At 53.9% G+C, this 21424-nt stretch overlaps 1 protein-coding gene across 1 annotated transcript in view; it reads left to right on the top strand.

The window, feature by feature from the left end:
- The first annotated feature begins 563 nt into the window (after positions 1-563).
- Positions 564-21424, top strand: part of CSF1R (colony stimulating factor 1 receptor) — a 29681-nt gene continuing 8820 nt past the window's right edge. Inside the window, exons 1-10 of the mRNA XM_058719963.1 lie at positions 564-779; positions 4638-4895; positions 5335-5619; positions 7268-7404; positions 8054-8213; positions 12001-12187; positions 14506-14621; positions 14775-14895; positions 14989-15176; positions 16912-17027. Of these exons, the coding sequence (XP_058575946.1) occupies positions 632-779; positions 4638-4895; positions 5335-5619; positions 7268-7404; positions 8054-8213; positions 12001-12187; positions 14506-14621; positions 14775-14895; positions 14989-15176; positions 16912-17027 (1716 nt within the window). The 5' untranslated portion in view covers positions 564-631. The remainder of the gene's footprint in view (positions 780-4637; positions 4896-5334; positions 5620-7267; positions 7405-8053; positions 8214-12000; positions 12188-14505; positions 14622-14774; positions 14896-14988; positions 15177-16911; positions 17028-21424) is intronic.

Raw genomic sequence — 21424 nt, 5'->3', positions numbered from 1 at the left:
TAAACAAACAAATAATTAAGCAACGTAAAGGGAGTTCTACAACCAGGCTGCCTAGATCAAAATCCCACCTCTGCCATTCGGTAGCCATGTAACTATGGAGAAGTTTAAGATGCTTGATCTCTCCGAGCCTCAGTCTTTCCATTTGCAAAATGGGAATGGCAATACCCATCACATAAAGGTTCTACAGGAACCAGAGGAATCAGTGAATGTAAAGGGCTCAGCTGGGGAGTGTCCTGTAAATAGAAGTTTCCTGCTTCTATCATGAAGCTCTCCCAGACCAACCTAACTTTCCTTCTGGCTAAGCCAGAGCTGCCTGGCCACTCTGGAGACCCCTCCCTTTGTGCTACTGACTGTCTGCTTGACCTCGGGCATGTCTCTTCTGCCAGGATACTTGGAAGGTGGTTTCAGAAGGGCCCTAAACTTAACCAGCTCCCCCAGGCTCAGACTGGCCCTGTCCTAGACTCCAACCCCTCCCCCTGGGGGTCATGGCTTTGTTTTCTTCTAAAGACCCAAGATTTCCAAACTCTGTGGTTGCCTTGCCTAGCTAAAAGGGGAAGAAGGGGATCAGCCCAAGGAGGAGGAGGAGGAAGAGGAAAACAAGAGAAACAGCCAGTACAGCAGAGAGGAACGTATGCCCAGTGGTCCTGGTCACTACGGAGCTAGCGCTGAGACTCCAGGGCCTTGCCCACCCCTCTGCCTTGCATCATCCTGCTGCCTCCCCACTGAGGCCATGGGCCCAAGGGCTCTGCTGGTCCTGCTGGTGGCCACAGCTTGGCATGGTAAGACCAGGGACTCTGGGGGTTGGGGGGGGGGGGCAGAAATGAGTGACACAGGCGGCCCCTGTGCAAGGACTCTGTAAACCCCTGCTCCTCACGGGTGTCCCCACTCTGTGCCTGCATCTCTCCCAGCCTGGACTACAGGTTTGCAGGTATCTGCTTTGGAAAGGCAGCGGAGGAAAAGAGGGTATGGGTGGGGTGGAACCAGCCCAGCCAGGGCTGTGGATCCATTCCAGCTAAGATGTTGGCTCACCATGTGTCCTGAACAAGCCCCTGATGCTCTCAGGGCTGCTGTGTCCTCATCTATCCAAAGGCAGGTGTTGGGGGCAGTGGTGAACTAGACTAAAACGATGCTTTTCAAACTTTGCTATGCATACAGATTACCTGGGGATCTTGTCACAATGCATATCCTGACTCAGTGGGTCCCAGGTACAACGTGAGATTCTGCACTTCTAACAAGCTCCTAGGAGAGGCCAAAGCTGCTGGTCCAGACCTATGCCTAGTAGGGAGGCCCTAGAGAGCTCCTGATGGCTCTGCCAATTCTGCCAGCCCATGAGCCATGAGAGTAGGCAGGACCCAACTTGGAAAGGCCAGAGGGGGGAGGGTCATTCCTCCAGAGGCTTGGGGAAGGGGCTGGAAGGAGAGATAAGAGGTTACCCTCTCTGGCCCAGGGCTCAGGTGAGGTGAATTTGGGAGGAGATGAGGGAGGGCCTGGGTGGGGGAGGGCAGTGAGGGACTCCCTGGCCAGAACCCTCCCAGACATAGGCTGCTACCTTGCCTCCAACTCACTGGTAGAGCCACACTGGTAAGAATCTCCTTCCCAGGAGGGTGCCTAACTGGAGGCGAGGGACTGGCGGCCTGGCTTGTAGCTACAGTTCTATTTGATCACATGCTTATTTGGAGGTATCTTGGGCCAGGATAGGGCTGGAGTAGGGTGGGAAGGCAGCATCAGCTCTGGCCTCCTCACAGTTCTGGGGCTGCAGGATCCTGGGGAGGAGGTACGTCTAGTCCCCGATGAGGAGATGGCTCACCCCACTGAAGGTCTTTTTCTGGCCCAACGTCTCTGGGCTTGAGTGTGTCTGGTTGTTTTTGTTTTTTTTTAATTGAGATGTAAATTACTTGTAGTAGAATGTACAGATTCTTAAATATACAGCCTGATGAGGTTTGACAAACATATACGTTTGTGTACCCACCATCCCAATTAAGATAAAACTATTCCCCTCTCTCTAGAAATTTCCATGGGTTTTATTTCACTGCCTTGTCCTGTCTTCATGCCAAGAATTTGTCCGTGGAACCCTGTTGGGGGTGGGGAGGTTGTCCAGCCTCCAGACCCAGAAGAAGGAAAAGATGGGAGGCAGCAAGCTGGAAGCCTCAGCTTTTAGCCCAACAGACCAGTCATGAGTGAGTGGCGGGTGAGGGCTGCTGTGAGGGAGTCAAGGGCCAGGCTCTGAACACCCTAGAGATGGTTAGAGGCTCCTTAAGATCCCGGTCTGATGAGGGGGCTACGTGCCAGGCCTTGGAGTGCCATGTGTGTGTGGGTTGAGGGAGAGGAATGGAAGTTGGGGGACACCCTGGGAGCTGAGATGAGAGACAGGCACAGAAGGGGACCTTGGTCAGTGTCTGCCAAGCCCCAGCCCCCAGCCCAAGGAGGACTGGCCTGAGCAGGCTCTCCCCACTGGCCAAGCCAGCAGGGGGAAGTTAGGGACAGAAGTTGAGGGTGTCAGCCTTGCTCTGCATGAATATCCAGGACAACAGGACAAGACAAAACAGGACACATTTCTCTGACCACATTTCCAGGAAGCCGAGACAGCCACTAGAGAGACAGGGCAGGGGAGGGGAAGGGAGAAGGTGCCTATGAGACCAGGCGGGTGCAGAAGGGGACCACAGCAAGAATCACAGAATCCGAGATCGCCGATGGTACGGTCACAGACTGTGACCTTTAAAGGTTCAAAACGTTAGATATAGAGTGTCAGGACCAGAAGGGGGGTTAGAAATGTCTCCACTGAAGCAGTAGTCCAGGCCACCAGCAGTTGACTGAGACAAGGACTGTGTATTACCTCATCGAATCCTCCCAAGACCTCAGAGGTGGAAACGGACTAATCCCATTGGATGGAACAGTAGCTGAGGGTCAGAGAAGATAAGTGACCCACCCAGCATCAGGGAGAACCAAGTTTCAGACCAAGGGGGTGTGACCCCATAGTCCAAGCTCTCACCTGCAGTAAAACCCCGGGGTGGGGGTCGCCGCACTGCTGTGGCTGGAATGGGGCAGCACCAGCTCTGTTGGGATTTGGGGATACCCTGCCAGAAATGGCACCTGCCCCTCTCCCTGGTGGTCACATGGCCCAGGAGGGATAAAATACCCCCGGGTGTTGGGCTTGGCAGAATTCACCAGTTCGCTCAATTCTTCATGCTGATCAGAGGCTCAGGCAGAGAGGCAACCCGCGCCTCTGATGGGTATAAAATCAAAACAGAACTTGAGTCATCCTGAAATAATTTGACAGAGAAGATCTTTCCAATTCTGAAGTCTGTGGTGGGGATGGGGTGGAAATAACCATGTGAGGGACTTTCATGCAGGACAGTGAGACACCCTGAATTCAGCCAATTCCCTGGGGGGAGGAGTGTCCCTGTCCCTGTCCCTGTCACTAGAGTAGAGGGGTCAGATTCATGGGGAGCACCCAGTTGGTCAGTGGGAGAGCCAGGCCCTGCAACCCAGAATGTTCCAGTGTGCGGCAGGCGGCACTCCCTCTCCTGGGGGTCTCGCCCCTGGAGAGGGGACAGTAGCCAGGAGGGCCAGGAAACAGAAGTGAGAGCGTCCGTGGGGGGAAGGGCTGCAGGCTGAGCGGAAACCGGGGGCCGGGCTGGACGCCAGCAATGTGCTTCCGCCCACACAGGCTCAGGGGCGCCTGGCAGCCCCCCCAAGGCCTTGAATCAGCTCTCACTTCCCTCCTTTGCCCCTATTTTCAGCCCTGGAAAAATGCTGACACTGCAGAGGCAGAGGGCCTTCTTCCCGGAGGGCCTGATATGGGCTGCAAGTTCTCTTTTCTCCTTCAAGCAAATTTTCCTTAAAAGAGATTGGCTTCCTAGTAAACAGAGCAGTGCTGGGGTGCTGGGCTGGACTGCTGACCAATCCTTACTATTTATTTGGTGACAGGTGAGGTCCCAAAGGCTTTCCATGCATTTAAACTTCCCGGCATCCCAATAAATGGGTACAAAGTACTGCCTCCATTTTATAGGCGGGGCAACTGAGGCACAGAGCCTCTGAACCATCCCCCTGTGCTGCAGACCAGATGTCCAATGGTGGGAGCGGGCATGACAGAAGACTCTCAGAACCCTTCTAACACTGCTGGGCTGAGATCCTATGACCCTTTTCTTCTTTCCCATATAGATTAAGTCGGAGGACTTTGCCATGAACATTCCATCCGTTTGTCTTTTCCTTTGCTTGTTTGAGTCCCCTGCTTGGAGCCAGGTCCTGGGCTTGGCACAAGGGATACGGCCCGCTTTGTCCATGGGGCCGAAGGGGTCAACCCCTGGGGAGGCTGGGAAGACTGAGGCAGGAGTCTGGGGGAGACCCCGTGGGACAGCAGGTGACTAGAAGCTGAGAAAGCTCCCAGTCTCCATTTCTCAGAGGAGGGGGCTGCTGGACATCAAGCCATCCCCAAGCAGGTTTGAGGTGGGGGGGGGGGGGCTGAGCACATGACAGAGGGGACAGGGACTTGTGTAAGGTGATTCCAAATCACAGCTGAATGCTAGCACTCGCACCACCCCTGCCAGGGCACTCCCCATCTCAGAGGCCAGGATCATCAGACCAGGAAGCGTCTCCTCAGGCCTCACTTCTGTCTATTTGCCACCCCCCAACCCCAGCTCAAGGGGTCCCAGTGATACAGCCCAGCGGCCCTGAGCTGGTCGTGGAGCCAGGCACAACAGTGACCCTGCGATGTGTGGGCAACGGCAGTGTGGAATGGGACGGCCCCATCTCCCCGCACTGGAACCTGGACCTCGATCCCCCCAGCAGCATCCTGACCACGAATAATGCCACCTTCCAAAACACGGGGACCTATCACTGCACTGAGCCTGGAAACCCCCAGGGGGGCAATGCCACCATCCACCTCTATGTCAAAGGTGAGGACTCTGAACCCACCCCCAAGAGGCCTGGCCCAACAGGTCCCACTGGGAATGGGTGGGAGGGCTGGGCCCTAATATTCACAGCCATAAGAAGCCAGTTCCACGTGTACTGAGTGCCTGCCATTAACAAAAACCTGTGCAGTCCTTCCAGTTTGATGTAGTCCTCATAATAACCCTGTGAGGTAGGCTCCATGATTACAGCCATTTTCCAGAGGCTGGTGGGGTTGAGTCATTTGCCCACAGTCGCACAGCATCAAGTAATAGGGCTGAACCTGGCTCCAGTGTCCCCACTCTAAAGCACCGGCTGAGCTTCTCTGGTATTGTGTGACCTCAGGCAAACGATCAGCTTCTCTGAGCCTCCCTGTCCCCAGGGTTCAGGGACCACTCGGCCTGGTGGAGGGAGGACAGTTGTAACCCTGTATCCCCTCTGCCCCAGACCCTGCTCGGCCTTGGAAGGTGCTGGCCCAGGAAGTGACAGTGTTGGAAGGTCAGGATGCGTTGCTGCCCTGCCTGCTTACTGACCCAGCATTGGAGGCAGGCGTCTCACTGGTGCGGGTGCGTGGCCGGCCCGTCTTGCGCCAAACCAACTATTCCTTCTCGCCCTGGCATGGCTTCACCATCCACAAGGCCAAGTTCATTGAGAATCACGTCTACCAATGCAGCGCGCAAGTAGACGGCAGGACGGTAACATCGATGGGCATCTGGCTTAAAGTGCAGAAAGGTGCGTGGGGCCGGGAGGGCCAGAGAGCCGGCAGATGTACGAGCTGCGACAGGGCCCGGGCATGATGGAGAGTAACGGGGTGCCCCCTTCTTGGGCTTCTTCCTTCCAATTGTACCATGGTCGCCCATGGGGCACCTGCTGGGAAGTGACCTCAGCTCATGAGACACGCTATGCAGATGGTCTCACAAGGTGATGGAGGAGAGGGTGTGTGTGGGAGGGGAGGCTCTCTGAGAGGGTGCCATTTTATTCGAGCTGAACTATGAATGATGGGGAGCAGGTGGCTGTGCGAAGCTGTGCCTTGGCAGAGGAAACAGCAGGTACAAAGCCATGAGGTGGGAACAGGCCCTGAATGTTCCAGGAACAGAAGGAGGGCCCAAAGCGGCCCCACACCCTCAGACATGGATTTCCCACTCGGTGCCGGCCTGGTGCCAGGTGCTGGGCACATGCAGGAAGGGTGGGGAGCTGAGTGCTGGGGAGGTGGGCGTGGGCACACAGGAAGGCTCTCACTGTGGGGGTGACACTGGTGTGGTGAAATTTCACTCCTTTCCCCCTTGCCCTGGCTAGGCTGATGGACTGGATTCTGGTTTCTGGAACGACTGGTGTGAGTAACAGGCTCGACACCTGGGCTTGAGACAGGAATCAGGTCCCTGCAATGAGGGCCAGGGTAAGAGTGGCATGGTTGGCCCAAAGCCCTGGGGTTTTAAGGCCATGAAACCTGTTCAGGAAGTCACAGAACCCCACTATGTGGACAGAGGAAGTCCTTAGGTCTCTTTCCCTGCACTCCATCTGGCAGAGCCCTGGAGCCTGGTGACCTTGGATGAGTCCCTTAGTGTCTCTGGACCTTGCGAAACTGGATTCGATCTTCTTCCAATGACAGCAATAGCCATGAACTTTAATTCAACACCTGCTCTATATCAGGCACTGTCCTGGCCGCTGGGGATGTCACCTTTGGGGATTTGACATCTTTCCAGGAGAAACAGACTAGAGAGCAAATAACGTTTCAACTGGGATGAACAAGAAACCAAGCCGGAGAAAGCTGGATGTGTGTGGGGTGGGGTGAGGTGAATTCAGCTGACTGGTCACAGACGGCTTCTCTGAGCGAAAGATCTGAAGGAAGAGAGCGGCCACCCACTCGCAGCGTTGAAGGGAAAGCTCCAGGAGGGCGGGCGAGTGTACAGTGTGTGAGGTGGGAAGGCCGGTGCGGCTGCAGGGTGGTGAGCACCAGGCGGCAGGCGCTCAGCGGTCAGTAATGGGCCCGGGCTTGTATCCCGAGAGTAGTGGGAAGCCGCCCGATACTGGCCCAGGACACAGACGTGACGCAATCTACATTCTTAAGAGCTCACTTGGGCTGCTGTGAGGCATCTGGGTTGTACAGGGGTCAGAGGGGGAGTGGGGGCCTTCCAAGTGGCTGTTGCAGGAATCCAAAGCAGAAAACGGGGTGACACTGGGGAGAGGTGAGGTGATGAAGGGAAGTGGACTTCAGAGAGTCTGTACAAAAGACAGGATTTGCTCTCTGGGGCCTCAAGGCTGATCCCCCACCCCCAGGATTTGGGATGGGAGCATGGTGGGGGCCCCAGCCAGTAGCCTGGCCCTGAGCAGAGCAAAGGCTCAGGCCTGGGTGTTCATGGGTTGCTTCCCTTGGCCTCAGACATCTCCGGACCTGCGACCTTGACGTTGGAGCCTGCAGAGCTGGTGCGGATTCAAGGAGAGGCTGCCCAGATCGTGTGCTCAGCCAGCAACATTGATGTTAACTTTGACGTCTCCCTCCGTCATGGAGACACCAAGGTCAGTCCCTGGGGAGACAGCAGGGTGAAGTGTGCCCACCCTGCCAGCACACCAGGCCTGGCAGGACCGAGCCCAGCCTGGTTGGGAGCTGGCTCTCTAGACTGAGGGCATGGGCCAGGCCCAGAGAGGGGAGTGCACCCGTTGCTCATCAACAGCTGATTCAGGACCAGGATTCAGGCTCATGTCATTGAATCTTGTAGGGGAAGGGAGGTGGTACTTTACCCCCTTGACCCATGACCTTTGCCCCAGCCTGTTGACAAGAGTCAGAGGTCAGTTCATTTCTGACTTAGCAAGGGGTTCCTAGGCCACCTTGAAGCCCAGGAATATAAAGGTGAGAGGGAAGCAGAGGGAGTAAAAGGGAATGGTTTGGGGCTGCATCTAAGAGCCCCTTCCTGTCTCACTGTGCCTATATTGTGCCAAGCACAACTCTACCCCCATTTACGTGTAATAGTTCATTGTTCTTCACTACAACCCTAGGAGCAGGGGCCAGTGTTAGTGCCATTTTACAGATGAAGAAACTGAGGCTCAGAGTTCAGTCCCTTGCCCAAGAAAAAGCAGATAGTAATCTTTAAAGGCTGAGGATTTGAACCTAGAGTTTTCTAATCCCTCAACAACCCTGGTATAGCATTTCTATTCCTTCTGGCTACAGCTCACAATCTCTCAACAATCCGACTTCCATGATAACCGTTACCAAAAAGTCCTGACCCTCAACCTCGATCACGTGAGCTTCCAAGATGCTGGCAACTACTCCTGCACGGCCACCAATGCCTGGGGCAACCACTCCGCCTCCATGGTCTTCCAGGTGGTAGGTGAGCATTAGGGTGATGGGGGAGGGTTGACGGGGATCCTGAGGTGAGGGGGTGTATAAGGGGATTGGGAAGGAGGGGGCTGATGGTGGAGAATGAGGAGACGCTGTTAAGAACACCTGCGCTAGATTTCCCTTATCTTGGGCCTGGCTAGGGAGCCACACCTCTGGAGTCCTTCCCAGATCCTCCCCCAGAATCCCTCGCTTCCTCCCTGGAGCTCCTACAGCGCATTACTGCATTTTGTTTTGTGATCGGTGTCCAGGAGGGACCTACTTTGCGGCTCACTCCCTCATTCATTCCTTCATGCCTGCAACACTCACGTCAGATGGACACAGGAGCAGACAATGCTCACCCAGTGTGATCAGGCAGGAAGTACGGGGTGTCCTGGGAACACCAAGGGGGTCCCCCAATCCTGGCTTGGACAGTGTGGCCTAAGCTAGGCCCAAAAGAATGGAGGTAGGTTAGCTAGGTAGAAGGGTGGGAAAGGAAGAGGAACCACACCGCCTATGTCAGGCCCAAAGGGAAAGGGAGCGGAGGGCATTTCAGGCATCAAAAGAAGTTGACAATGGCAGGGATGTGGAGGTGTGTGACAAGTGGCCAAGGAGGCGCAGAGATGGAGGCAGTATCCAGCCAGTAAAATGGGTGGGTAGTTTGCATCATATCCGGTTGGAAGTCATTGAGAGCTTTAGAGGAGAATGGCGGGATCAGGCTGCGTGGTGGGGTGCTTCATGGCGGCCGGGAGTCCACACTCCCAGGCAGCACTCCAAGCTGACCCTGCTAACAACCAGCAGCTTGCTCCACTGCAAAATGGGATACTAACGGTATGAGCAGGAACTGCCTCAGAGGTTTGTTGTGAGAATTAAGTGAATCTGTATATATACCCTGGTACAGAGTAAATGCTGCCTAAGTGTGCACAGGAGATGTTATCTGACAAGGCCAGTCTGACGCCTTGTGCACTGGATGGGAGATCAGAGGCTGGAGAAGCAAAGGTCAAGACAGGCTGAGTCATTTGGGTCTGGCCATGACTCGTGTATTAAACGAGGGATGGAGGGGAGAGAAGCATGACAGTCACCACCATGATGGCACCTGCACTAGGCTAGATGCACAGTAGACACGACCTCTGCTGTGGACCCCACTCTGTGCTGGGAGCTGTGGGGGGTAAAGGAGGAGAGGAGCACAAAGAATTGTTCCCCAGTTAAGAGTTCTAATCCTATGTGTTTTCTAGTGTACGTCTATAGTAGTCACTCAATAAACGTTTGTGTCCATGAACACTTCTGGTCAGACAGTGTTCTGGATGCTGAGGATACAGTTGCAAAGACACAGAGACCCTTGCCCACATGAAGTTTGTGCTTTAGTTGGGAAAAGACAGCAATGAGCAAAATAAATCCTGAAAACCAAATCAATTCTATAGGGTTGCTATTTAAAATCAGGTGGTCACCCCCTCTCTCTCTGCCCCTCCCCCACTTGCGCTCTCTCAAAAATGAATAAACGTGAAAAATAATAATAAAAAAAGGGGCACCTGGGCGGCTCAGTCGGTTAAGTGTCCGGCTTTGGCTCAGGTCATGATCTCACAGTTTGTGGGTTTGAGCCCCGTGTCGGGCTCTGTGCTGACAGCTCGGAGCCTGGAGGCTGCTTCGGATTCTGTGTCTCCCTCTGTCTCTTCCTCTCCCCGACTCATGCTCTATCTCTGTCTCTCAAAAATGAATAAATGTTAAAAAATAATTTTAAATTGGGTAGTCATCAAGGAAGGTCTCACTGGGAAGCTGACACTTGAGCAATGACTTGAAGTTGGGGAAGGGGTAAGCCATGCAGATATCCTGCAGAACAGAGCTCCAGGCAGACGGCAAGCACTGTCCTTAAGGCAGGACTGTGCTCACCACGCGCAAGGCACAGGTCAGCCGGTGTGGCTGGCACAGAGTTTGGGAGGAAGAGTGGCACAAGGTGAAGTCAAAGAGGGAGGGGGCAAGGTGGCAGATTCCACAGGGCTCGGCTCGGTAAGCCAATGTAAGGACTTGGGCTTTTCCCCTTGAGAAAGATGGGGTGCCCATTGGTGGGTTTGAGTAAAGGAATGTGACACTTACTCTCACCCACTTTGTTGAGGGTGGAAATGGAGGGGGGGTGGGCAGTTAGGAGGCTACTGCAGTCACCGAAGCTAGGGGTTACGGTGGCTTGATAAGGGTGGTGCTGAAGGAGGTGAGAGGATGGATGCAGGATGGATAGATAGATGTTCTCTGTAGGAGAGAGAAGACAAAAGCCTCACCCAGGAAGCTCACAGATTAGTTGGATAGAAAAGATGACCAACCGAAGGGAGAAGCAGATGCGCAAAGCAGTGTTGATGTGGTACGTCATGAATGTGTCGTCTAGAAGGGTGGCAGGAGTCCAGAGGAGGGAGAGCTCCCTGTGGCCTGGAGTGGTGGGTGGAGACCCCCTGATGGGGAGGAGCCTTGAAGGATGAGAAGGATCTAAATAAAAAAAAGGAAGAGGACAGTGTTCCTGGTGGAGAAAGTGGCTTGAACAAATCCTCCAAGCTTGGCTGGAATGACTGCGGTGTGGTGTGTTCATGGGATGTTAGGAGACCCAGATGGGTGGGGTGGAGCATTGTGTGTGTGAGTGTGTGTGTGTGTGTGTGTGTGTGTGTGTGTGTGTAGGAAGAGGGGAGACAGCTAGATGGGCCTGAGGAGGAGAATTGATTGAAGAGAGACTTAAACGCATATCTGTATAGTGGAGGTGATGGGACCCATAGGGGCTTTGGAGCAGGTACATCACAGGGTAGAAGAGTGAATATTAGATTTCACGGAGCTGAGTAAGGAGAGGAGCCCCTGTATTTCATCTAGTCCAGAGCTTTTTGCAAAGTCTTGGGAGATTCAAGAAAGCATTTCAGGGGCTTCCATTAGAGGCATGGAGAAGCTGAGTACATGGGGATTCTTGCCATAGCTCCTCTGCCTGAGATTCAACCACGGCAACTTGATTTTAATTCACGCAAGATTTAATTAGAAGAAACTAGTCAGGACTCTTTCAGGCACAGGTAACAGAAACCAACTTAAGCTGGCCTAATCACAGGGGGATTTTCATCAGCCTTATAGCTAAAAAGCCCATGGATATGAGCTTCGGGTAAATTGGATCTAGTTGCTTCTAGTTGTCTCTCAACTCTCAGCTGTACATTTTTCTTGTGGGACCCCTAGCAGCATCAGGCTTGACAACCCGAGTGGAATTAGGGCTTCTCCTTTCTCAGAGCTCCAACAAAACTCATGGAAATAAGTGTCATGGACCCATGGGCACAAGTGCCTACCCCAAACCACTCACTGGTGTAAAGGGGGCATCACCTTGACTGGCTGGCCTGAGTCACATGCCCGCTTAGAGCTGGATGTGGAAGCCTCACTGCCTGAACTATTACCAGGAGAAGGGGAAATAGGTGAGGGCATCTGAAAAAAACAGCAGATTTTTATGTTTTTGCTACTGAAAAAGTTTCAAAAAGTTACAACAACACAAATATCGTCAATCTCTTTGTTATACAAATAAGGAGGCAGAGGTAGCAAGGAGAATAGACATTTGCCCAGGTTCTCCCAGGGACTCAGTGAAGAGAAGAGTTTGGGCTTCTATGGGGCAGTGGTAAGAAGGAAGATGTCAGAGGGAAAGTTTTGGTTAGAGGTGGGGGCTATGTGCCTGGCACATAGTAGGCACTCAGGAAGGGTCCAACTGAATGGCTGAATGAATGGGTAGATCACCAGTGAACAAACCAACTGAGACATCTTCCCACTAATGCCAGATCTTTATGTGTTACGCTTTCCAGAGAGTGCCTACTTGAACTTGACCTCTGAGCAGAGTCTCCTCCAGGAGGTGACTGTGGGTGAGAAGGTTGATCTCCAAGTCAAGGTGGAGGCCTACCCAGGCCTAGAAAGTTTTAACTGGACCTATCTGGGACCCTTCTCTGACTACCAGGACAAGCTCGATTTTGTCACCATCAAGGACACATACAGGTACCACCTATCAGCTCCCATCTGGAGAGCCCCACATCCAGAAGGGGAATGCTTCCGCCAGGAGGCAGGACACTGACTGGGTCACGTCTCAACCTTGCTGGTGACCTTGAGTAAACCCCTTCCCCTTTCTCTGTCTCACTTTCCCTGATCTTAGAACCTCAATATCGATCATCTGTGTTTGAGATTGAAATCAAATTGGCTTGCCCCTCTGTCCCACATCCTTGGGAGATCCAATGCCCTCCTCAAGAGCTCTACCATTTCTTGGGGGTGTGTACTCTCCTGCTCACTCAAGAACTCTTAATCTCATTCTCTTCTTTTGCGGCCGATCCAAATACAGAAGACCACTGCTCCATGATTTCTACTAAACACACTCGTAATAAGGACTGCACAGGGACTCTGCCACATACATGGGTTTGGGGGGTAGAGAGAATTCACATCACATGATCACGTATACATCAAAAGTTCTTGAAAGGCCTGTGGTGGCCCACTTCTGAGAATTTCTCACTAGCTATTCTTGTCCACAGGCTCAAAACTCTTCTCACAAAGTGCCATCTCACTGTATCTCCTCTTTTCTCCCATCTCTCCATTTCCAGACTCTTGCTTCTCCCGCAAACACAACATGTTAGAAGTCCCTTTTTCCTGTCTCCTTACGTCCTCAGGGTGTTACTTTCCCATCCAAAGTGGCCTCACCAGCATAGACTTCTACACAAGAGAGTCTCCTCCACGGGAGAAACACCATGGCACGTGTTAAGACGATAGCTGCTTCACCCGCTTCTGTTTGAACGAGAGTCCAGCGTTCAAGGACAGCAAGCATGCGCTGTGCGTGCAACCGCTTCCCCTCCCACACTCTTGATAGATATCTCTAATTCTAATCCATTTTTGAACTCTTTCCCTCAGGGTCCAAATGCAGCCTCGGAGTCTTTCTTGACTCAGTCCCAAACAGTATTTTTATTATAACTGACTCAGGCAAGGAAATGTTTTTACCATCCCCTGGGGTAGATAATCCTTCAGCCGTCTTCCAACTCCAGAACTCTCTGGGGTTCTCTTTCTAGCTGCTGAAGCCCAGACCTCATTAAATCCTGGACTCCTGCTTTCCAGTTGTCAGAATCAGCACAGAACGAAATGTTCAACAGAACAAAAATGTTTCCTTGTCCTTTTTCTCTTCTCAGTTTCCTTCTCATCCATTCTGGTCAGGATTTCGAGCCTCCCCTTGTCTAAAGCAGAAGTTCTGAATCTGGAGCCTATAGACCCCTGGGAGGGGGACAGTCCAGGGACAAGTGAAACACTGGTCCATAAGCAACAGGGACATTGTGGAAAGAATCCATGGAGCTCCCCCAAAACGCAGTAGCGTGGGGCCATCCAGCACAGGGCAGATAACCCGGGGCACCAAACAGCCACCAAACTTAGCTCATGTGATGGATATGTTCATAACGGTGACTTTGAGTCCGGCAAAAAGAAGTTAAATTCTTTCAGCTTACCAAGCAGATGAGTACAGGGGTTCTGGACACCAAAGTTCTGGCTGCAAGAGATTGCCCTTTGCATACCATGGGTTTTAGTCTAGTATGATTTATAATTAGATGCTATAACGTATTTTTAAACAACTTATTTATTATCTAAATTATGCATGTCCATTGCGGACAAATGCCAAAATAGGGCTTAAGAAAAGAATAAAACAAAAAATTACCTGGAATCAGCTGAGGATAACTGACATTCTTCTCATTTGCTTCCAGGTTTTTTTCTGCAGCAAAGGGCACCATTAAACTGCGTACCTACAATGACTCGGGCTCTGTGTCAAGCACCCTGAATACATGTCCCTTTAATCCTCAGGCCAAATCTGTGCATTAATTACCATCAGTGTTGCCCTCACAGAAAAGGAAACGGAGGGTCAGAGAGGGCGAGTACTTCTCTAAGATCACACAGCTAAGAAATAACAGCCCCAGGACTTGAGCCCTGGTTGCTGTAGCCCCATGGCTACATCCTGCCTCTCGTCCCTCTCACGGTCCCTCCTGGCAGGGCTGGTGCTTTAGAGATAGCAGCTAATGTGCCTTCCAGGGTCGGCACCTCACAGACATCATTTCTACTAAACCTCAGAACAAAACCACTTCATAAACGAGAGAAGAAATTAAGGGAATTGGGTTGGTTTTCCCATGTCTCAACGGCACTCAGCCTGGGGACCTGGCTCAGCCAAGGCCTTTGTGCCCTGGACGCTTTACGAAAAATAAAACAAAGCCCTTTAGGGAGGTTGTCTGAGCCCACTGTCCTGCAGGGGCCATACCAGGACTGGGGTTCATGCCAGACAGCCTGCCCCTTTCGTGCAGGTACACCTCGACCCTCTCCCTGCCTCGCCTGAAGCGCTCGGAGGCCGGTCGCTACTCCTTCTTGGCCCGAAACGCTGGAGGCCAGAATGCCCTGACCTTTGAGCTCACCCTGCGATGTGAGTGATGGAGCGGGGGCTGGGCACTAAGGTCCCTGGGGCTTGCAGGTGGGGGTGATGGAGGGATAGCAGCTCAGTGCAGGGTGGTCACACAGGGGAGTTGGGGCCTCTGGGGCTGATCCCTCCCTCTACCGCTCCTCTCTTTCTCCTCAGACCCCCCGGAGGTAAGGGTCACGATGACTCTCATCAATGGCTCAGACACACTGCTCTGTGAAGCCTCCGGGTACCCCCAGCCCAGTGTGACGTGGCTGCAGTGCAGGAGCCACACCGATAGGTAAGTGGCTCTGCTTACCTTCTTCACCCCGGGCTGCGGAGCCAAGGGGGGCTGGGCATCCCAAAGCTCTAAGCCACACTCTGCTCTTGCCAGGTGTGATGAGTCTGCAGGGCTGGTCCTAGAGGACTCACACTCTGAGGTCCTGAGCCAAGTGCCCTTCCGTGAGGTGATCGTCCATAGCCTGCTGGCCATCGGGACCTTGGAACACAACAGGACATATGAGTGTAGAGCCTTCAACAGCGTGGGGAACAGCTCCCAGACCTTCTGGCCCATCTCTATAGGTGAGCCTTTGCCCCTCCCAGCCCATGGTGGGAGGTGGGCTCGGGAAACTGCCCCAGCCCCCTGGAGGCCAGGGCCAGAGTGCCAGAGTGGAGTAGATCCCAGCCCCATCGTGTTCCACCTCTTGGGGTCTGATTCCAGGTGCCTCCTGACCAAAGGTCTCCTGAAGAGGCCAGGTGGAGGAGTCTGGACCGCATGGGACTAGACACAGGGAGGAGAAGGGCAAAGGGCAGCAAGCTGTGAGGCCCAGAAAGAAAGCAGCCTGGAGCGTGGCCTCATCTGGCCCCTCCGCTCATCTTCCAACTCACTCACTAATTCACAAGTATGGATATTTGGCATCTGCTATGTGCCCAGCACTCACTCGGGTGAGCAGTGCCTCCATGGGGCTTAGAGCCTGGTGACAGAGACAGGCAACAAGTGAACACAGTCCATCCCCACCCCAGGGCCAGCCTTGACAGCCTTCTCCATCCCTTTTTGACTCTTCTCCCTCCAGAGACACAGCCCCGTCCATTCAGGGCCACTGTCGGAGGGTGGGGCTGATGGCCAGCACTGGGCACAGACGCAGGCTGTGTCCGTTTAGAGGAAGGGGTGCCTTTCTCTGTGTCGCACAAAGGCTCCAGGTGTCTGGGTCTGAGAGGCCCAGAGCCTTAGAGACCCACAGCACCTTCCGACTTCCTACAGCCAGGTTTCAGCACCACTGTGTGGCAAGCCCCGGCGAGACCCTCTGGGCAGACGGACAGAGTTGGAGCCTCGGACTGGCTCAGAGGTGGCCCCTCAGGTGCCTTGGGGCAACTGCGACCAGGGCCAGATTCCGCGTGCAGCTGCCCGTGGCTGCTCTGTCTCACTGCTGGTGGTCATATATTAAAAAGACCATACTGACATTTCACTGAATGCTTACCCTGTGCCAGGCATTGTGCTAAGCACCTTACAGTCATTATCTCAGCGAGCTCACATGACCCCAGGAGGTTGGCACTATTTTCCTTCCCACTTGGGAGATGATGAACCTGAGGCTTAGGGAGAAGTCACACACGTTCAATGTCACACACCTCCTAAGTGGCAGAGGTGAGATCTGGCCTCAGAACCACGCTGGTGTTGATGTGGAAAATGGAAGTTACGTCCTTCAAACGCATTGAAAGAACTAAGGTTATTGGTCTGGGAAGAAGAGAGCCAGTGGCCACGAGCCAGGCTTTCAGACCCTTAGAAGGGCTGTGTGGTTCCAAAGGGCCCTCGAGGAAGCAGCAGGGAAATGCTGGGAAGGCAGAGTTCAGTCTAACCTCCAGGTCTGTCTGTCTGAGCTGCCCAAAGGCGTAGGAGCTGAACACCCATCACTAGTGTGTGTGTGTGTGTGTGTGTGTGTGTGTGTGCGCGCGCGTGCGTGCGCGTGTGGAAGCCACAGCCAGTACTAAGCCAGCCTGCTGCAGAGGCTCCTTGCACTGGCAGGAGTGGGTACTGCACGACCTGAGGGGTTCCCCAGCCACAGACGCTGTGACTTCGGGCAGGGTTTGGGGCGAGGCATGAGCAGAACTGGAGAGGCCGTCCTCCCCGCCCCTGGCTGGGGGAGGGTCTACAGGAAGGCTTTGCGAGGGTCTGGGGCTTCTGGGGGAGAAGACTGTTCAGTCAACAGGAATTTACTGAGCACCTACTGTGCTCCAGGCAGTGCAGTGGCCTGCTCTCAGTGGTGGCGGAGGGTCCTGAAGGCCCCCTCTGCCAGCTCCCTCCTCTGCTCTCCCCTTCCAGGAGCCCACACGCAGCTCCCCGACGAGCTGCTCTTCACGCCCGTGCTGCTCACTTGCATGTCCATCATGGCCTTGTTGCTGCTGCTGCTCTTGCTGCTTTTGTACAAGTATAAGCAGGTGAGCCTGGGCAGGGTGGCGGGGTGGGGAGCCAGGCCCCTGGTGGCCTGGGGGAGTGTCACCGGGTTGCAAGGATCTAACCTTTAGCCCCCGCACACCCAGTCGTTCTGTCACCCATTCAGCCAGCCGCTCTTCAGCGGGCGCCAACTGTATGCGAACGTGAGTGGCTTGGTGCCAAGTGAGCCCAAACTCAGAGCCTCTGAGGCTCTTGCCTCGTAGGGTTGACCGTCTAAAGCAAGAGATGGCTGCAAGTCAAATAACCGGAAAAGACAGGGTATGGATTACAGAGCTTAATGCCCTCAACAATGGCAGCATGTAGATAGCATCACTAACCCAATCTTACAGAGTTGGAAGCTGAGGTTCTGAGAGGTTTAGACAGTCCTCTAGTCTACAGCCAGTCAGTGGCAGAGGCTGGGTTTTAAAAAAAAAACATGTTTTTTAACCATCATGTGAAACACTGAATCATCTTATCTTTCCCTCGCAACAACCTGGAAGCAGGGAGTGTAGCAGCCAGCATTTTACAGTAAGGAAACTGGGGGTTGGCAAGGTTGAAGAATCTGCCCGAGGGTCCCAGGTGCCTCCCACATGCCAGCCCGAGGCCTCTGCCACCTTGTCTAGCTGCCTTCCTACACAAAAGATGGTGGCTGCTGCAATAGATACTGAGGCCTGTGGGAGGTCAGAGGTAGAAGGATCTCTTCTGTTGGTGAGGAAGGGAGCCTGCTTGGAGGAGGTGGTTGGCATGGGTGGGACAGACCTTGGAGAATGGGGGTGGGGGGTGTGCGGCAGGAGGAGACAAGGCTCAGGGAAAGGGTATCTCCAGGGAAGGGTAATGTGTGCAAAGGGGAGGGAGGGGGGAAAGACAAAGGCGAGTTCTGAAAATACTGGTCCCTGGAAGAGGGAGGAGGCAGGTGGGGCAGGTTGAGGGGTCCAAGAAGTTGGACCCCATCCTGTAGGCTCAGAGCCATCCGTGGGTTTGAACAAGGGAGCAATGTGATTTAGGGGTGAATAACCACCTGGTGGGCCTCCTCTGCTGCCTTCTCTTCCCCACCTCAGGGGTTTTAGTATGAGAAGAGGGCTTGGAGTAGGCAGTGTGGACAGGATATTGGGGTACCCTGGGGGCCATGGGGTCAGCTCTCATGCTCATGCCAGCACCCAGCAAATGAAGGCCTCAGGTTAAGACTTCAGGGATCTGCGTCCAGCTCCAAAACTGTTTTGCCATGAGATCTTGGCTGACTCACTGCCCACTCTGGTCCTCAGTTTCCCCACCTGTACCATGGTAATGTCTTCTTCCTTTGACATTCCAAGAGCCTCCTGAGAGTCTGGGGTTGGGAGTTGGATAGATGTGGGTCCTGTCTCTGCCAGTCTCCAGCTATTACAACTCTGGGGAAGTTGGGAGTGTCTCTGTCTCTGTTTCTCCAATGTGAAATGGGGTTAATAATGGTGGCCACCCTACCAGGCTGTGGTGAGGATTCAACAACAGAATGTAGGTAGGGGACTTAGCACGGTGCTGGGCACAGACAGAGCTCAGGACGGAGGCTGCCCGCCCTCGTCCCAGGAGGAAGCTGACTGGGGAACCTGAGTTAGCTCACGCATCTTGGGACTGGAGGGGTGTCTGAGGTTGGGCATCTCCTTGACTACACACACAGCAGGCCCTGCTCGCCCACCTCTATGGACAGGACTTAACTCACTCTTGTGGCTGCCTGTTCCTTCTCTGAGCAGCTCTGATTATTGCCAACTTCTTCCTTATATGGAGCTGAAAACTGCTCCCAGTGCCCCACAGAGCTGCCTCCTCAGCCCATGACACCCCTGCTGAGATTCCAGAGAAGGGTCCAGTTCCCTCTCCAGCCCTTTCTACCTTGAGCTGTCCAGCGCCCTTGGCCAGTGTTGGTTTGAGGGCACCTTATCTTCTCTCCATGGAACCATTTTTGGAATGTGGAAACACCTCATTTCCCATCCAGGAAACTCAGCTGCCCCCTGAGCCCATCCAAGGCCAAGAAAAGGAGGGCATCCCGTGAGACAAGACCTTGAGGGGTCAAGATGGCCTTGGCTTTGCCTCAGGGCCTTCCACCCAATTCCCCTCTGCTTTGCCCCATGGGGTTCTGAGATTTGCCTCTGCACTGAGAATTCAGCCTGGACTAAGGGGTGGCTCTAGCTGGGGGTGGGGGGAAGGGCTGTTTCTGCCTCAGGGCTGAGTCATCGCCTTTCTGGCCCCAGCCAGACCACAGGGGGGCCAAAGGGGGAGGAGGAAAGGTCAGGAGTCAGCAGGCTGGTAGGAGGGACTCAAAGAGGAAAGGATGAGGTAGGGAGGAGTGCAAGCTGGGATTCTGGAGTCAGAACCGACCTCTGGGGACTGGAGGCCTATTGGGGCCGGACAGGAGGGTCTCTAAGGTTTCCAGTGGGACATGTTGAGGTCACTACCTTCCTAAGACAGAGACCATCCACCAGCCCAGAAACAGCAGGCCTAGACAGGGAGGGCCACAGGACTTTGATGTCTCCCTGCCTATCTCAGTCGCCGCCGAGGGGCAGTGGGGGTGAGCCTGGCTTGGGCCCACCGCAAGGAATAAGAAATATGGAGCACACTGAGTGTTCAGCTTGGCTCAACGCAGCTTACAGGGGTGCTCAAGGAGCACTCCCTACTCTCTTTGGAACTACTCCCGTTAGCAAACCTGGTTGAGGCGGCCCATCCCACCTTCCCTGTAAGGGCTCTCCCTCCGAGGAGACCCTCTACATAGAAGCCCTGGGGAGCCAAGGTGGCACAGAAGCAGAGGAAGGGATAGGGATGCCTGAGGTGTGGCGGAGAGAGAGCTGTGTCTTCCTCCTGGTAGAGTCTGGGATCCAGAGATCTGTGAGATCCAGCCAGACAACCTCTTCCTCCTGTGATCCCCCTCCCTTTCCCCAGTATCCCCTGCCTGGCTGGGGGTGGGGAAGGGAGAGCAGCTCTGGGGAGGGGGCTGACTCAGGCCCAGCTGCATGGGCCAGAAGAAGGAGAAGTGGTGAGGAGGAAAAACAGCTTTGGCCACAGAAGCCCCCTGGGGACGGAAGTGGCCAGGGGAGGTCAAAGAATCCCTTCCCGGCTTTCTCTCCATGTTTTGGTTTGGGGAGGCACCCACACGCAGGGCCTGAATCCTCTGTACCTCAGGAGGTTCCTCCTTTTGTCCCGTTTCAGACTCTCCTCCCAAGTCACAGCATGGATGTTAAGTTTAGCTATAGTCTCTCTCCTGAATCAGAACCTGGAAGTTCTTCCTTATGTCTAACTGCAGTCTCGTCTCCTAAACTACCATCTGGAAGCTCTCCCTTACAGCTATCTGGAGTCTTTTCTCTTAACCTGATGCAACTTGCAGCCACAGGCTGCCTTCCTCCCCAACACCCACTCACATACCCTTTAGCTCCCCTGGGCTGGGTGACCCGAGAAGGAGTCCAGCGGCTAAGCACAGCCCAGCTGGTCCTTGTCGCCTAGGGCTGACCGGAAAGAGGTGGACTGCTGACCCAAGGCCTCAGTGTCCTCCACCGCCCAAGCCCAGCTTCCACTTTCCACCTAAAGCCCATCTTCCATCAGCACTTCTCCTGGGCACCACCCCCTGGCATGATGCCCCCAAGCAGCTGCCACCCTGGGCAGGAAAGAGAGAGGCAGTCACTCCTCCTCCTAGATCTGGCTCTGCCCTCTCCCTCTCCCTCTAGCTTAAAACAAACGCAGTGCAAAGTCTGTGTAAAGACCTGCGTCAAGCCCTCGAGGGCTTCTCATTGCAGCTAGGAGGGAATCCGCTCATCCCAGAGCTCAAGACCTTCCTGTCTCTGGAACAGCCCTCACCTCCCTCCAGCCACACGGGCACCGGCCAGTCCCTCGGACTTGCCAGGACTTTGCCCACCTGCAGGCCAATGCATCTGCTATTGACTTTACCTGCAAAGTGCTTCGTCTGCCAGTCACCTGTCTGGTTCTTCCTCAGGCCTTCCCTGCCCTACACCTTCAGTTGCACTTGGCTCTCTCTGTTCCATCACTTTGCTTTATTTTCTTCACGGCACTAGTTGAAAATGTCCTCTCTTTATTTATTTATTTATTTGTCTATTTATCTATTTATCTATTTATCTATTTATCTATTTAATTTGAGTTGAATGCCTGTCTTAGCCCCCTGAATGCAAACGCCACGGGGGCAGGGCTTTCTCTTCTTTAATTCTGAATCCGTGGCGTCTGGCACAAATAGGAGTTTGGTGAAATATTTGTCTGGAAATGTTATTCAGCCTTAGAAAGGCAGGAAATTCTGACATACGGGGGAGCCTTGAAGACATTATACTAAGTGAAATAAGCCAGTCACAAAAGGACACATACTGTGTGATTCCAACTAAATGAGGTACCTAGAGTAGGCAGATTCAAGGGATACGTGGCCCGGGGCTCAGGGGAG

Source organism: Neofelis nebulosa, chromosome 1 (genome assembly GCF_028018385.1).
Source record: "Neofelis nebulosa isolate mNeoNeb1 chromosome 1, mNeoNeb1.pri, whole genome shotgun sequence".
NCBI classification, from domain to species: Eukaryota; Metazoa; Chordata; class Mammalia; order Carnivora; family Felidae; genus Neofelis; species Neofelis nebulosa.
The sequence above is the reverse complement of the archived record's forward strand: the minus strand, read 5'-3'. Positions and strand labels throughout refer to the sequence as shown.